Source organism: Babylonia areolata, chromosome 8 (assembly GCF_041734735.1).
Source record: "Babylonia areolata isolate BAREFJ2019XMU chromosome 8, ASM4173473v1, whole genome shotgun sequence".
Taxonomy (NCBI): domain Eukaryota; kingdom Metazoa; phylum Mollusca; class Gastropoda; order Neogastropoda; family Buccinidae; genus Babylonia; species Babylonia areolata.
Window position 1 is genome coordinate 22,177,747 of NC_134883.1, and position 17,500 is coordinate 22,195,246.

At 40.7% G+C, this 17,500-nt stretch overlaps 1 protein-coding gene across 8 annotated transcripts in view; it reads right to left on the reverse strand.

Annotated features, from left to right (window-relative positions):
* Positions 1 to 17,500, reverse strand: part of LOC143284653 (uncharacterized) — a 136,318-nt gene that overhangs the window by 95,986 nt on the left and 22,832 nt on the right. For all 8 annotated transcript variants that reach the window (XM_076591548.1, XM_076591553.1, XM_076591552.1 and 5 more), the window contains exons 2-8: positions 15,908 to 17,500; positions 13,710 to 13,786; positions 7,169 to 7,341; positions 3,180 to 3,398; positions 2,259 to 2,300; positions 1,234 to 1,320; positions 297 to 393 (exon numbers count right to left, since the gene is read on the reverse strand). The exon at positions 15,908 to 17,500 is cut by the window's right edge and continues 444 nt beyond it. In XM_076591548.1, the coding sequence (XP_076447663.1) occupies positions 297 to 393; positions 1,234 to 1,320; positions 2,259 to 2,300; positions 3,180 to 3,398; positions 7,169 to 7,341; positions 13,710 to 13,786; positions 15,908 to 17,500 (2,288 nt within the window). The remainder of the gene's footprint in view (positions 1 to 296; positions 394 to 1,233; positions 1,321 to 2,258; positions 2,301 to 3,179; positions 3,399 to 7,168; positions 7,342 to 13,709; positions 13,787 to 15,907) is intronic.

Below are 17,500 nucleotides of genomic sequence, written 5' to 3' on the forward strand. Positions count from 1 at the left end.
ACAGAAAGCTAGTACAGTAGTGTACATGATGGGTATGCATCAGGGAAAAAACACTGAAAACATCCGCCCCCCCCCCCCCCCCCCCTCTCTCTCTCTCTTTCTGTCTGTCCAATGAAGCATTAATAAAGAAAGAAGCAGCTTTCTCAAAACAATTAGTTAATCAGATCTACATCAGCACTGTTATCATTACCCCTGTGTTCATGTGACCATGTCATCATTTGCTACGATTGGAGCTATGGTCTATAACAATCAAAATTTGTCAAGTTTCAAGTTCTGCCCGGTGAAGCATGCCTGACCTTGAACCTGTCCCAGGAGAACCAGACGCGGTCACCTTCCTCAATCAGCAGGATCATCGGCTGGAAGGACCGGTCCAAAATCTCTATGCGGTACTCCCTGGCCAGCATAAGTATTTCCACAATTCACATCATATCTGCACTAGCTATTCCCCACACATGCATACTCTCTGAAGCATACACAGCATGCAATACATTGGACAACACAACAGTGCAGGCAGAGATTTAATTTCACTTAAGTTGTGGAATCTGCGAAGCCTCATTCTCATTCTCACACATTACATCTTTTCACCTAAATAACAGAGAACTATCTGATTTTTTTCAAATCAGGTCAAACACAACAATATCTATATGATACGATCTCTGAGCAACAAACATATTTCCACAATTCATATCTATGATACTATTGAAGAAACCTAAGTATTTTTACAATTCATAACATATCTATACAATGCTTTCTTAGCAACAAATCAGGTAAGTATTTTCGCTATTCACAACATGCCTTTCTGGATCTCTATGGGCAAAAACAAAAGTATTTCCACAATTCACAACACATCTATTTGGCAGTCTCTAAACAGCATAAGTACTTCCACAATTCACAGCATATCAGATAACAGTCTCTGAACAATGTAAGTATTTCCTTAATTAATATACCCACGCAATGCTCTCTGAGCAACGTATTACATGAATTACACCTATTTCTTTTTCCTCCAGGACAACAGAATAACTTTGAAAAAGATTGTTAAATAACTGCATAGCCATGTATGAGACACAAAGATGAATATGACCCCTGAAACCTCCCCTTTCCTCTCACAATCACATACCTCTATTTGAAGACTAAATAAGCACAAATCATTTAACATACATTGTAAGTGTCAAAAAAAAAAAAAAAAAAAAATTCTGCACAAACTTTACCCTGAAACATGGCAAATGTACATACCTGGATACAGCATGCACACAAACGATGCACAGGTGTGTTTTTCCTGGTTCTGCTCCCTCCGTTCTGAAGTAGTGTAGACCTGGGCGACTGCAACCATCACAAATAAACATGCATGGAACAAAACTGTCAATCATACCAAGACCTGTCACACACGTAACATAACTGTCAGTTGTCAGTGTCTATGACACGTTTATCTTTACCTGCCATGAATTATATCAGTGAAACAATGAAATCTTTGTCACTGACTGAAATGTATTACAACTACTACTGATGTATGGTTGATGATCCTTTTTTCTTAGCTCAGCTTTTTTTTTCTTTTTTCATCATCCTCTCCCCCCCCCCACATACCCCTCCCAACCCACTCTCTATTGTTTAAAGACAACCAGTAATTTTGCTGTGTATGTGTTCCAGCTTTTGGGGGTTGGAGAGGCGGGGAATTTGCAAATGAGACAAAATTAATGACATTTTTCATGTTTAATTTTTGTCCTTTCCCCATTACCATCTAACATCAGTGACCAATATGCTATGTGCTGGTAAAAGTTCAATCACATTGGGGAAAAAATAGCAAATACACATGGCTGTAAAACAGATCTGACATTACAGATCCATTATTTTATTACTATACAAAAGTATCAATATTTTAGTAAAACAACATAGTTTACTAAAGGCTAAACATTATTATAAAGATTACAAAAGATGCGTGGTACACATAAACATGACCTGAAATTCACCTTTTATATGCTACGATCCTATCCTGTACAGTCCTACACTGTTTGCGCTGCTTTGCTTTGCATCGTATTACACTGAACTGTGCTGTATTACATGAACATACTCACATGTACACACACACACACACATACACACACACACACACACACACACACACACACATATGTACACACACACACACACACATACACACACACACACACACACACACACACACACACAAATGTCATCTAATATAACAAATGACAGTGCAACTACTACACACTGAGTCTGGCAAGTTAAAAAAAGACACTCACTTGAAGGTCTGTCTGTGCGTCCCATTCGTGGTAGCCACAATGCTGAAAAACATACCACAGTTATCATAACCACCAACAATCATCACCACAAAAAATGTCACCTGTCTGTTTGACATCTGACTGAATGACACAGGAAACGAATGATGAGTGCCCAATGGCAGCTCTACCCAGGTAGGCACCCTGTTATGCAAATGACCCCTTGTTTGTAAAGCACTTACAGCTTGGTCTCCAGCCGAGGACAGGTGCAAAGTAAGCATCCAAATCCATCTATAAATCACAGAAAATATCACAGAGAGGCAGAGACAGAGGCAGAAAGAGACAGAAAACAACCCTGTTATTTTGCCGCTGATTTTTGTTTCATTTTTCAGCCAAAGTTCAATTATCTCTTATCCCACAATATTTTCTTTTTTTTTCTTCAGGACTGGTAGGCTCTCAAAGCTTGAACAGTCTACTGGGTATATGCTTAGGTCAGGTATCTGTTCCCCCCAAAGCCCCATTTTTTTTAAGGCAAATTTGGTGAAGTGTACATGGTTCAGTCCATATGCTTTAATACCTGAAACTGAAACTTACCATCAGATCTCATATTTCAGCAGTCCCATCTTAAGGACTTCTCTTTTCTCTCACCTCAAGGCCTGACCAGTGTGTTGCTTTTATGCAAAGACTGGGAATCTGCTCCCCTTTTTTTCCGACAGCAGTTGTGGCATAGCATAAATGGATCAGTCTGCAAGGTTTGACACCCAATTCAGTGAAACTGAAACCTACCATCCGATCGTTTCAAGTTAACAGTTTCCTATGATTCTTTATTCTCTCTTCTCTCTCTTTTGCATCACAGGTCTGGGCAGAAAAAAATCTTGCTCTTGTGTTTTTCTCAATACCCTAGGAAAAGTAAAACTTTGTTTAATTGTTTGTTCGCTTTCTCACCTCTGGCTTGCTGGCTGTCGGTTGAGGCAGCCTTTGTCAAATACGTAGTTGACTTCTGTGATGGTGTGAGGAACAGCAGTCTGCTTCCAGGACCAGCGAACTGTGCTGCCCTGGTCGACATAGATGACCTCAGGTGAGAATCCCTCGTCCGTTACCTCCGCGAGGAGGTCTGTCTTGCGTCGCACTCGTATCATCAGAGGGGTGCAACGGATTCCGGAGCTGTGGAGATCATTGGTTATGGTTTAGGTTTGTAAACTGTTCAACTGAGAACAAAGTGGGGGAAAGAAAAGTGTGTGTGTGTGTGTGTGTGTGTGTGTGTGTGTGTGTGTGTGTGTGTGTGTGTGTGTGTGTGTGTGTGTGTGTGTGTGTGTGTGTGTGTGTGTGTGTGTGCATGAGATAAAATAATTTAAGTGTTCAACATAAACATAAATGAATAACTGTGTTCTGTGTCAAAAAGTATTCTCTGTGCATTTCACAAAATTCCCCTTGTTATTTCTTCTTTTTTTTCTCCTTACTCAGCCTTTTATTTCCTTTTTTCATTCATCAGCCTTGTCATTTACTTTTTGTTATTTTGAATGCTTTGTTTGGTTTCTTTCTATATATGTAATGATACATAAGTTAATATATTACTGCATAATATCTAAATCAGTAATATAGTATGCTGATTATTGACAAGAATGTATTCAACTGAGGATTGTAATTATATTTCCAATCATTTAAATGTGCTAAGCTGATTAGTGACAAGATTGTATGCAGTTGAGGATTGTAATTATATTTCCAATGATTTAAATAGGCTGCTCTTTAGCAGTGGATGGTTAAAATGTCTTTTGAAAAAAAAAAGTGTATGTGTGTGTGTGTTCAATTTTATTCCAGTTTTATGCAATTTCTTTTATGCAAAAATCCTTTGGTAATATCTGCATTTATTTGCCTTTACTTAAAAATTATCTGTATGTATATCCTTCTCACATGTGCCCACTTTCACATAATTCTTTCTCCATCTGCTTTTTTCCATCCAATTTCTCTGTCCTGTTTCTCTCTTGTCTTTCTTTCCCCAACCCTCTCCTGTCTACTGCTTTACTTTGGGTTTTTTGATAATCCTGATCTTTTTAAAAGCTTACACATGATCCTATGTCACAAAATAAAAACAAATTCACCAGATACCGTAAGCATTGGTAACACATCTCATTATAAAAAAAAAAAATCAAACAAAAACTTCCACCAAACAAACACATGTGCATGGCTATATGTGCACATCCACACCCACATCCACACTTTTTGCAGGGCACCATCACATTGTGGTGTCTAAGCTTCGTGTGGTGCTGCAGCAGAGGCGACACTGTGCATTCACTGGCTCATGTTGAAATGGTTTGTTCTAGCTCCGTGCTTTGTCTCCCGTGCTTCCTATGTGCACAATGTTTTGTAGCGGTGCTGAGTTTGGACTGGTTGCCCCGTGGATGCACAATTAATTCACTGTTGCATAAATAAAGATGTATTGTATAGTAAACCAATGAGTGGGCAAATGTTAGCCAATGGGTGGGCAGACATAATGGGAAGAAAAGCTGCATGAAATGCAAAAGACTGTAATACTGTAAACATTCCCTTGTCTTTCAAAGAAGGCTGCAGACTTTTGAAGAACGTATCTTATGAACACAGCATGGAAGGGAAAGACACTGAAAATCAAGACACTTGTTTGCCAGTACTTCATATTATCAGCACTGAGCCACTGGAAATTACCTGTAATTTATAGGTGACAGCATAATACCTTAAACTGTAAACATGTCAATATTTAGCTGCCCATACAGAGAGGCCAATATTAACACAGCATATATATATTTTTGTTGTCCCCAGATGAAACAGCATTTGATTTATACACTGTCAGATAAAACAGATTCCAAGGCTTAAAATTTTAAGTGCCATCTCATTTACTGTGTATATTGTAATGAATTGTTCTGAGAGAGAGAGAGAGAGGGGAGAGAGTGAGTGAGAAAGGGTGGGGTGGGGTGGGGGTGACAGACACACAGCACCAGACCCAGGGAGAGACAGAGAGAGAGAGAGATAGAGGGAGGGACAGAGAGAGAGAGATAGAGGGAGGGACAGAGAGACAGAGAGAGAGAGACAAAGACAGACGGACTGAAACAGACATAGAGAGAGATACTATGGGAAACAGAAACAAATAATATAAACTCAACAAAGCAAAATTTGTAACAAAAAGTATACACTTACACTGTTATTTTTACCTTATCAAAACAAACTCCAAACAAAAAGCTCTCAGACTGATGTTTGAACTTACAACACCAAGGTAAGGTGTTGGATTTCATGTACAGCTGAAATATGCCAACAGACATGATCATTTTCAGCATCTGTAAGTTATTCACAATACTCATCTAAAAATAAATAATAGAAAATCGATTATTAGAAAAATTCTCAATCTCCCTCTTTCTCTAATTCTCTTGAAGTAAAAAAAAGATTTTTTTAAAAGTGTATATATATGCAAGTATCAAATGCTGATTGGTTCATCCTACAAGGACAGTAAATATTTTTTTTTTGTCTTTTGGCTGAAAACCTTTGGCCTGAATTTTTCCTTCACTTACAAACCTGAATATGGGAAGGGTGGGGGATGAACTATAGGGGTAAACATGACGGGTAAGAATCCCTCCCCCCCTCCCCCGCCAAAACCCAAAAAGCAAAAACTGGGAGACAAACTGATACAAGCATTCCAAAGTTATGTACTTTCTACATGATTTTTTTCAATAGATTTCTCATGAGTATATACACAATTTGCTTAATTAGTTTTATTCTTTCCATACTTTTTATGAGCTAACAAATAAAAACAAATTTTAAAAAACCCATTCCAGGGCAAATGAGACTGATCACCATAACATTGCTTATAGTCATTACATTAACCCCAAGCCATCCTTTTCTGTCTTTTTTTTAATTTTTTTTTATAGCTCTTGAATATATAGTCACAGCATTTCAAAAAGATATCAACATTATATACATTCTCATGCCAGCCCCTCAAATTCCCTGTCCACATTGTTAATGTACACCCCCTATCCCTGAAAACCAATAAAATGGCACACAACAATGCAAACACAAAAGCAGATACTGACATCACCATTAGTCTTTTAGTATGCCAATCATATATCACTTACCGTCGTTGGAAACTATAGTAATCAAGACAGATAAAAAAACAAGAGCTTAAAATGAAAACAAATGACATGGAAGTCAATAAGATATACATTTCATTTACAAGAGACAAGGAATTTTAAAAGAACACAACAAATACAACTGACACACACAAACATTCTGTGTTGCCTTTTGTGTGGATGACCAACAGATTTTATACAGCACTGTGCATCTAGAACAAAAGTGAAGTCTGCAGTAAAATGAATAAAAACAGAATGAGGTCTATTTGTGGCAGAACCATAACAAATCACAGCAAGAGTGGGACTCAAAAACTTTATACAGTTAATTCCTCTTTTTTGTCAAAAACAGACAGCAAAACAAATTACTCACTACTAGCCACCGTGGCAAAGCAGTTAGCTTCATGGACTGACAACTAGGAAGATGTGGTTAGACCTCTAACAGAGGTGGGGGGGAGGGTTCCTGGGGAGTGTTTATTTTCCAGGCAAAGTGTAATTTTCCTGGGAGAGGGATACAGAATTAATTCACTTACCAAGTTAATTCCTATCTTTGCTGATGATGAAACTGTGACATCATTTTTTTCATCTTTCTCTTTCCTGTATCACTTTATTCCAAATCCTTCTGTTTTTTCTTTCTTTCTTCCCAATCCTTCCTTCTGTTTCTCTTCATTTTCAGAGGTCCACCAAACTGGCTCCTAACACATTCAGTAAGGCTTCATGCATAAAGCCGCTGTCTATCAAAGTCTATTCAAGTGCACTGTGCAGCCTGAAAATCTCACAGATTCAAAGATATCCAATCAGAACTGAAACACATTACACTAACGCACAGCAAGGCCAGCAACTCACAGAGCAAACTTGTACTCTCCCTCCAGGTTCAGCTGTTGTTGGAAGACTCCATGGTGGTCATCCAGGGTCACCTGAAATCCCCCGATGACGGGGCGCAGTTCCTCTCCATCGTAGATGACCTGCAGAAGGGTGGCGTTGTTGGGGCAGGACTGGTCACACAAAAAGCGCACCATCTGGAACACACAGTGGGTATCATGAAACAATGTGTGCCACATGACACATGTCAGCTGCAACAACACATATCTTAGATTATGCTTATTTCACCATCAGACTCACAAAGTACAGTGCTGGGAACACAAACACATAATACAACGGGGTTTTTTTTTAAACACACACACACACACACACACACACACACAACCACACACACAGAGTGTACTCTTTGAATTATGCAACAGACAATTTGAACACAAATTTGGAATCAAAATTCACCATCTGAAGAACAAAATGGGTCATATGAAACACAAAGTACACCAAGACAAGCACACCATCTAAAACACACACAAACCACACCATCTGAATCACAGAGCACACTATCCAAAACAATATAGAGCACAAAGTGCACAATATGAAACTCAAAACACACTGTATGAAATACTAGCAGAACGCTGATTAAGATAACGCCAAGCAGAGATTGTGTCGTTGTTATACATGTCATCAATTGTCAGCTCAACTTGTCAGTCCAACTTTGCAATATTCACAATGTAACAACAACAACAACAACAATAATAACCATACAGAAGAAATAACAAGACAAGACTGATTCATAAACAAATAAAAATATTTTTAAACACATAAATAAGTCAATTACTGTTATAATAAGGTTTATGGCAAAATAATAGTGTCAAAGTAATGAACAAAATAGCTATATGGCTTGTGGTTGTTAACATGTTAGAGCCCAGACATGGCCTCATGCTATGCTGGGCTGCAGGGCAAATGACTGAGTTAAATAAACTCATGGTTCTCCAAAGTTTGTCCTGTACAGTGTTGTCTGCACAGTCAATCATTCAGCCAGCCAACAAAACAAACATGCAGCTGGTAAATCAATCAATCAACTACCCAGCCAGCCAACCAGAAAATCAATCAGGTAATCAATCAATTATCCATCAATCAACACACTGAAAATGCAGTACAGTGTGACCCAGCGTGTTGGAGATCAGAAACAGGCAGACAGTCACAGATCTGGCGTTGACAGTGTGAATCATTAAAAAGATGGCACCTGTTTTCTCTTCCTCACCCTCTACCCATCCTGTTTTATCTCCCTTACAAATACCCTTCCACCCACCCCATTTTCTCTCTTTCACAGATACCTCTCCACACACCCTAATTTATCTAAATGATCCCTTTCAAATACCCTTCCACCCACACTATTTTCTCTCTTTCACAGATACCTCTCTTCTTGTTTCTCTCTTATCTCCTTTCTCACTTTTTATTTCATCCTATCATTTTTCCCCTTAACATTCTTTCAATTTTTGCAACCCTTGTCTATTGTTTTTGTTTGTTTGTTTTGTTTTGATGCAATTTATACCTAATGTAGTCTCTGTCCATTATACCAATCCAGTCAAGTTGTCATTTGATACACTAAGCTGACAAAATTGAATGACAAGTACTGACTTGTTCCCTGAAACTCAAGCAGCAATGTACCTGGCCACGCATTCTTATGTATTGTATTGCACTGCATTGCATTGCTTTGCATTGCATTGCGTTGTATCGCATTGCCTTGTGTTGCATTACGTTGCACTGAATTGCATTGCATTGCATTGTATTGTATTTATTGTATCGTATCGTATCATGTCATATCATATTGTATTGTACTGTATTGTATCATTCTTTGCCACAACAGATTTTGGGTGTGAAATTCAGGCTGCTCTCCCCACAAAGAGTGCTTTGCTACAGTGCAGCACCACCCTTTTTTCTCTCCTACCTGCAGGTGTATTTGTTTTCTTATAAAAATAAAAAAAAAGGATTTTTCTCCATAATTTTACCTGGGACAACCCTCTTGTCGCTGTGGTTTCTTTAACATCCGCCATGTGCATGCTACACATGGGACCTCTGTTCATAGTCTCATGTGAATGACTTGAATACAGACCACCACTCAAGGTCAAGGGGAGGGGAAGAAAACACTGGTGAGTGTGGGATTCGATCCAGTGTGCTCAGATTATCTGGCTCCCTAGGCAGACACATTACCACCAAACCACCACTCCACTGTCACAGTAATCCCACAGATATGAAGGACCACTTAGCACATCATCCACGCTGAAGCCGCAATAGATGCGAACCAGTCAAACGGTGATCCATATCCATTAAATCATTTTCCCATGGAGGGCTTTCTCTCGGTGATTTATGAAATCTGCAACCCCTGTCTCTCTGCCGAACTTTTATTATCCTTCAACCAATCAATAATTTTCATCTACCAAGCGTGGTTTGATTGATGCGTAACAAAGGCTATCAATCTGGAGTAAAAGGGGAGCTTAGAAACTTAGAAAGTCTGTAGAGAAGGAACTAAAGAAAGATATGACATAAAACCAGGCATAAAACTATAAAAACACAGGACAGCATAATACTGTTTCCTAGTATCAGCATTGTTTTTTTGTGGGGTTTTTTTCTTCTTCTTTTTTTAAGATTTGTTGAAGTGGTCATGAATACATTCATTCCTATTGTCAATAAACCAGTTTCTGGTTCCAATCTGGTTGAAATCACAGGGTTTGTTTTGCGGTAGTTATGAAGCTATGAAAAGATCCTGACAACTGATGGAAAGCAGGAAAATTCTCCTGTGAAGGCTGTGAGATATTCTCTATAAGAATGGTTCAGAGAAAATGTAAGTTTCTTGAGGCATGACTGGCCACTATGAAAAAGACACCAACTGCTGTAATTAACAAATGATCCAAAGAATTCCTGTTTGGAACATAACTCACACATGCACATTCAAACATACATGCACACAAACATACAACTGCACAAACGCATGAAGATACATGCACAAACACATTAAAATATGTATGCACAAAAACATGCACACACTAACTCACACACTGAAAAGCATGCACACAAACACAGACACTCAAATACACCAGTCCTGACATAACCTGGTGCAGCTGGCTGGACTGTAAGCAACAAATCAAACACACACACACACACACACACACACACACACACAAACACACACAAACAAACAAACAATCACACACACAATACCAAACCACACTACACTACACTACACTACACTACACACTACACTACACTACACAACACACACACACACACACACACACACACACACACACACACACACACACACTACTATACACATCTAACAGACATAAGACATGGCACATAATGATCTTAGCCATACAAAAAGTGGAACTAGGACAGTCCATGTGCATTAAATCAAGCCCATATGCATTAAAAGTTTTTTGTTGATTTTTGTTCTTGTTTTCTTGCTGCTGCATGCTACGTATACATTCACACACCCAATGTCCTACAAGCATGTACAATGTCCTCTTTCACACACCCAATGTCCTACAAGTATGTACAATGTCCCCTTTCACACACCCAACGTCCTACAAGTATGTACAATGTCCTCTTTCACACACCCAACGTCCTACAAGTATGTACAATGTCCTCTTTCACACACCCAACGTCCTACAAGCACATACAACGTCCTCTTTCACACACCCAATGTCCTACAAGTATGTACAATGTCCTCTTTCACACACCCAACGTCCTACAAGCACATACAACGTCCTCTTTCACACACCCAACGTCCTACAAGCACATACAACGTCCTCTTTCACACACCCAACGTCCTACAAGCACGTACAACGTCCTCTTTCACACACCCAACGTCCTGCAAGCATGTACAATGTCCTCTTTCACACACCCAATGTCCTACAAGCATGTACAATGTCCTCTTTCACACACCCAACATTCTACAAGCATGTACAATGTCCTCTTTCACACACCCAACATCCTACAAGCATGTACAATGTCCTCTTTCACACACCCAATGTCCTACAAGCATGTACAATGTCCTCTTTCACACACCCAATGTCCTACAAGAATGTACAATGTCTCTTTCACACACCCAACATTCTACAAGCATGTACAATGCGCTCTTTCAAAGCGTAAGACACTTGACATGAACAAACCTTCCCATCATCAGCAAGAGCAGTAGTAAACTATCACACAAACCAGCAACAACAGTACTAAACTATCACACACAAACCAGCAACAACAGTACTAAACTATCACACAAACCAGCAACAGCAGTTTCTAAACTATCACACAATCCAGCAACAGCAGTACTAAACTATCACACAAACCAGCAACAGCAGTTTCTAAACTATCACACAAACCAGCAACAGCAGTTTCTAAACTATCACACAAACCAGCAACAGCAGTACTAAACTATCACACAAACCAGCAACAGCAGTAGTAAACTATCACACAAACCAGCAGTACTAAACTATCACACAAACCAGCAACAACAGTACTAAACTATCACAAAAACCAGCAACAGCAGTACTACACTACCACACAAACCAGCAACAACAGTACTAAACTATCACACAAACCAGCAACAGCAGTTTCTAAACTATCACACAATCCAGCAACAGCAGTACTAAACTATCACACAAACCAGCAACAACAGTACTAAACTATCACACAAACCAGCAACCACAGTACTAAACTATCACACAAACCAGCAACCACAGTACTAAACTATCACACAAATCAGCAACAGCAGTACTAAACTATCACACAAACCAGCACAAGCAGTACTAAACTATCACACAAACCCAGAACTATCACACAAACCAGCACACAGTACTAAACTATCACACAAACCAGCAACACATACTAAACTATCACACAAACCAGCAACAGCAGTACTAAACTATCACACAAACCAGCACGCATACTAAACTATCACACAAACCAGCAACAACAGTACTAAACTATCACAACAATCACCATTCCAAGTGCAGTGCTTAACTATCACATCACAACCTCATGCAGCAGATGCTAACACATAACCAAAACACTGCAACATCAGCGTATATAACTTTGTACACAGATATTCTCTCAACAGCAGAGACACACTACCACACATTACATTGGAGAAGCAGTAGTAAACTATCACACAAACCAGCAGTACTAAACTATCACACAAACCAGCAACAGCAGTACTAAACTATCACACAAACCAGCAACAACAGTACTAAACTATCACACAAACCAGCAACCGCAGTACTAAACTATCACACAAACCAGCAACAACAGTACTAAACTATCACAATTTCAGTGTCAGCTTCAGTTTCCCAAGGAGGTGTCAGTGCATTTGGACATATCCACATACACTACACCACATTTGCTAGGCAGATGGCTGACAGCAGCATAACCAAACACACTTGTCAAGCCCTGAGTGCATGCGTATATATTTTTGTACCTATCAGAGTGGATTTCTTCTTCAAAATTTTGCCAGAGGACAACACTTTTGTTATCATGGGTTCCATTACATTGTGGAGTGATGGCCTAGAGGTAATGCGTCTGCCTAGGAAGCGAGAGAATCTGAGCGCACTGGTTCGAATCACGGCACAGTCACCAGTATTTTCTCCCCTTCCACTGGACCTTGAGTGGTGGTCTGGACGCTAGTCATTTGGATGAGACATTAAACTGAGGTCCCATGTGCAGCATGCACTCAGCACACGTAAAAGAACCCACAGCAACAAAAGGGTTGTCCCTGGCAAAATTCTGTAGAAAAATCCACTTCCACAGGAAAAAAAAACCCAACTGCATGCAGGAAAAAACGCAAAAAATGGGTGGTGCTCTCAGTGTGACGACGCTCTCTCCCTGGGGAGAGCAGCCCGAATTTCACACAGAGAAATCTGTCGTGACAAAAAAAGAGTAATACACATACAAGTGCATGCTGTATAAAGGTATTCCGTTTCCCATCTCATCCGAATGACCAGACACTCAGTTTGATTTTCCAGTCAAACTTGGGAGACAGGGCGAGAGCAGGGATCAAACCCAGACCACCACACAAACTAGTGACAGCAGTACGAAGCAACTTCACAAACCAACCAACCCTCTTCTTCTTCTTCTGCGTTCGAGGGCTGCAACTCCCACGTTCACTCGTATGTACACGAGTGGGCTTTTACGTGTATGACCGTTTTTACCCCACCATGTAGGCAGCCATACTCCATTTTCGGGGGTATGCATGCTGGGCATGTTCTTGTTTCCATAACCCACCGAACGCTGACATGGATTACAGGATCTTTAACGTGCGTATTTGATATTCTGCTTGCATATACACACGAAGGGGATTCAGACACTAGCAGTTCTGCACATATGTTGACCTGGGAGATCGGAAAAATCTCCACCCTTCACCCACCAGGCACCGTCACTGTGATTCGAACCCGGGACCCTCAGACTGACAGTCCAACGCTTTAACCACTTGGCTATTGCGCCCGTCAACCAACCAACCAATCACATGAGCAGTGTCGTGAAACAAAGGCTGTGGTGGAAACTGAAAACTGACCTGTCCCTCCATAATGGTTATTTCCTGGATGTTGAAGCCGTCTGATGAAATGCGTACTTCTGCGTCCTCAAAACCATCTGCAAGCATTACCATACATCACGATTTTTAGTCATTTTACATTCTGTTTAAATCTACTCAAAGCGTATCTGTAACAAATGTCATCAACAAATACAGAGACAAACCAGATGAAATGCGTACTTCTGCGTCCTCAAAACCATCTGCAAGCATTACCATACATCACGATTTTTAGTCATTTTACATTCTGTTTAAATCTACTCAAAGCGTATCTGTAACAAATGTCATCAACAAATACAGAGACAAACCAGATGAAATGCATACTTCTGCGTCCTCAAAACCATCTGCAAGCATTACCATACATCACGATTTTTAGTCATTTTACATTCTGTTTAAATCTACTCAAAGCGTATCTGTAACAAATGTCATCAACAAATACAGAGACAAACCAGATGAAATGCATACTTCTGCGTCCTCAAAACCATCTGCAAGCATTACCATACATCACGATTTTTAGTCATTTTAAGTCGTTTTACATTCTGCTAAAATCAGAACAAAACATGTTTGTTACAAATGTCATCAACAAATATAGAGACAAACAATCACATGACTAACAGCACGTTCAATAATGGAACAAGTATAGCAGTTTCAGTTCCAAGGAAACATCAAAGCAAGTGGGCTGATCCATATATGCAACAACATATCTGCTTAAAACACTGATTCAAATAAGAGAATCGAAAACAACAAAAGGAAAGAGGAAAGGTAGAAACACTGACGCTTTGTAACTTTAATGGCATTGGCCATGAGGTCCTTACGCCATGGGTAAATGCATCAATATGTTTTCATTGCATAACAAAACATTAAAATAAATGAATGAGTTTAGTGAGAGATCTGTGGTGTATATTAATTAAGCATCATTATGAACACAGATAACGCTACAATGACTCATTGCGACTAGGATAATATGAGGTATGGTTGGGCTTAGTGATTCAATCACTAGTATCAGTTACATTTTCAAAGAAACACCTTGTAGACACTTTGCACAAATTCTTTGTCACAATCAATAGAGAACTAAGCCTCTGTTTCGGACATAACAGGTGGCTGGCATGTAAAGTTTTAGTTTCAGTTTCTGAAAGAGTTGTCACTGTTTTCAGACAGACCCATATACACTACACCATATCTGCTAGGCAAAAGCCTGACAACAGCATAACCCAACACATCAGTCAGGTCTTGAGTGCACTTTTTCAGCACTCTATGGTATAAATGTTTTCACAAATCTGCTCCTTCCTATCTTTGTGGCTGCCTTCACCTCTACACTTCATCTCGCTCTCTTCGATTGGCTTCGGATCCACTCTCTTTACGCATACCCAGATTCAAACACTGCACTGTTGGACACCGTTCTTTCTGTCTCTAGACCTTGTATTTGGAATGAACTTCCTCTTTCGCTTCGTCAGGTCTCCGCACTCAGCTCTTTCAAGTCTGGCCTTAAAACCCACCTCTTCACAAGATAGCCTCCCTCCCCTACCTCTTCCTTGTCTTCAGTTTCTTCAGTTTTAGAGTTATGCATGCGTGTGAATGACTAGTGTGAAAGTGCTTAGAGATTTGTCTCTGCACAAGATTCAGCGCTATATAAATACTATCTTTTTTTTTTTTTTTTTTTTTTTTTTTCATTTGTGTACCTGTGAATTTCCTCTGCATGCTGCACTTGTTAAAGGTTCACTCACAATATAACACCTCAGCCTCACATCATGAATGGCTTGTGTCAATGTGAACACCTGTGTGTACACTGCAGAAGTGTCTGTCATCTCTGATTTCAGATGGGAGAACAACATGTTTTCTAAAACTCTTGTCATTTTCCTTCAGTGAGGTTCAAATCTTGAAACCAGGTCTCACATTTTGCCTTGATCATTATCTCCTGTGGATTCGCAATGTTTCTTGGTTATCAATGTTGACTTTTACATGTTTGTTTTACATGTCTGATGCCCAAACCTTGTCATTTAACACTGGCTTTCATTTCCAACAACACCCTGAATTTCACAAGTACACCACACATACAACAGAACAATGGGAAGAGATTGCTAAACGCTCAAGAACTATTCCAGATTTGTATTTATGAAGAACTGGGTTTATTCAGCAGGAAAAGCAGGATAGGACAAGACACACAGACAGCTACTTCAGCTTACCCATGTTGAATCTGGATGCCCGAGCCATGGACATGTGACCTGCAGATTTAAGGCTGGACTGCTGGCTGAGTGAGGCGTTCTTGGCCCGGCCCGGGGACCTGGGCGGAGACCCTGCATTGTAGCCGCTGGCTGTCGACATGGCCGCCGTGGACTGAGCGGCGAAGCGAGGATCCGCCTCCTCTATCTCCCCGTCTCGGGACGCGCCCGCCCCCATGGTGTCCGGTGATGGACTTTTGAAAGTAACCTTGCGGTCTGATGACCTTTTCTTTTTAGGACCTTTCTTCTTGCTCTTCCTCACTGAAGAGGCATCCCCAGAGGCAGTGGAGGACAGAGAGGCACTGTCAGATCCTGATGGCAGCTGGGGAGCTACTGGGAGTGGTGCAGATTCTTCTGCTGCTGGGGGGACTTTGTTGTCAAGTTGATCAGATGTTCCAGAATCTGCCTTTTCCTCTGTGTCTGCAGGATGATCAACTGAGGCTGCAGCTGTGTCCTTGTCTGTGTCACTTGTCTGCACTGCCTGACTGCTGTCAACATCAGACTTGATGCCTGTGCTTTCTTCTGACTCAATACGATCTTCCTCTTCTGGTGGTTCCTGATGCAGCTCAGTCTCCTTCTCAAGGGATGGGGAGTCAGAACTGGATGTGGATGCAACTGGGAAGGACTCCTTGATTAACTCTGGAGCTTCTCCTTCTTGTGTAGGAGCAAGCTCTTCTTCACCTCCGTTGGTTGTTTCTTCCTGGTCAGCGCCTGGACTTGCTGACTGTTCAGGGTCCTGTCCTGACAAACCTGTCTCTGCAGTTTCACGAGTGTCTGCAAGATCAGATGGTTTGTCAGACTCAGCAGCTTCACCTTCAGTACTATCGGGTGGTCCTTCTTCAGGTTCTGACAAATCTTCTGAAAGAACTTTAACTGCTCTGGTTATAGATTCCTGAACAATCAAAGAGGTAGCTTGGTGGAGGTCATCCTTTTCACCATAATCTTGTGGTTCAGTTTTAGGTTCTGACTCTGAAGCCTGAGAGTTTTCAGCTGCTTGGCTCTCCTGTTCAATAGGTGCTGATACTTCCTTTGGAGTTGAATCTTCTGTGAGGTCACTGTTGACTTCTGGAGATTCTGTGGTGGTTATAGTTATTTCTGGTACAACCTCCTGATCTGTGTTGTCCTCACCTCTGACTGTATCATGGACTTTATCCTCTGTAGCTTTATCTTCTGAAGCTTCCACTCCAGCTCCAGTGTCTTGTGAAGGAGCAGAATCTTGCAATGACTCTCCTTGCTTGATGTCTGCTGGTGCAGCTTCTTCACAGGGTTTTTCTGTGTCTGGTGATTCTGCAGGCAAAGGGTCTGTCACAGCTTCCTCTGACTTGGACCTGGGGGGGTCTGTGGCTGTGTCAGGCTCTGGCTCCCTTGTTTCAGCTGGTGAGGGAACTGGGTCAGAAGAGAGTGCTGCTTCTGAAGCCTGCTCTGCAGAGGACTCTGTTGAATCCTGTGTTGCAGAGCCTTGCTGTTCTGCTTCTCCTCCGAGGGTTTGCTCTGGTGCTGGTGTTGCTGGTTCGAGTCTGTCAGTGCCTGGCTGGTCAGCGTTCACTGGTGCAGAAG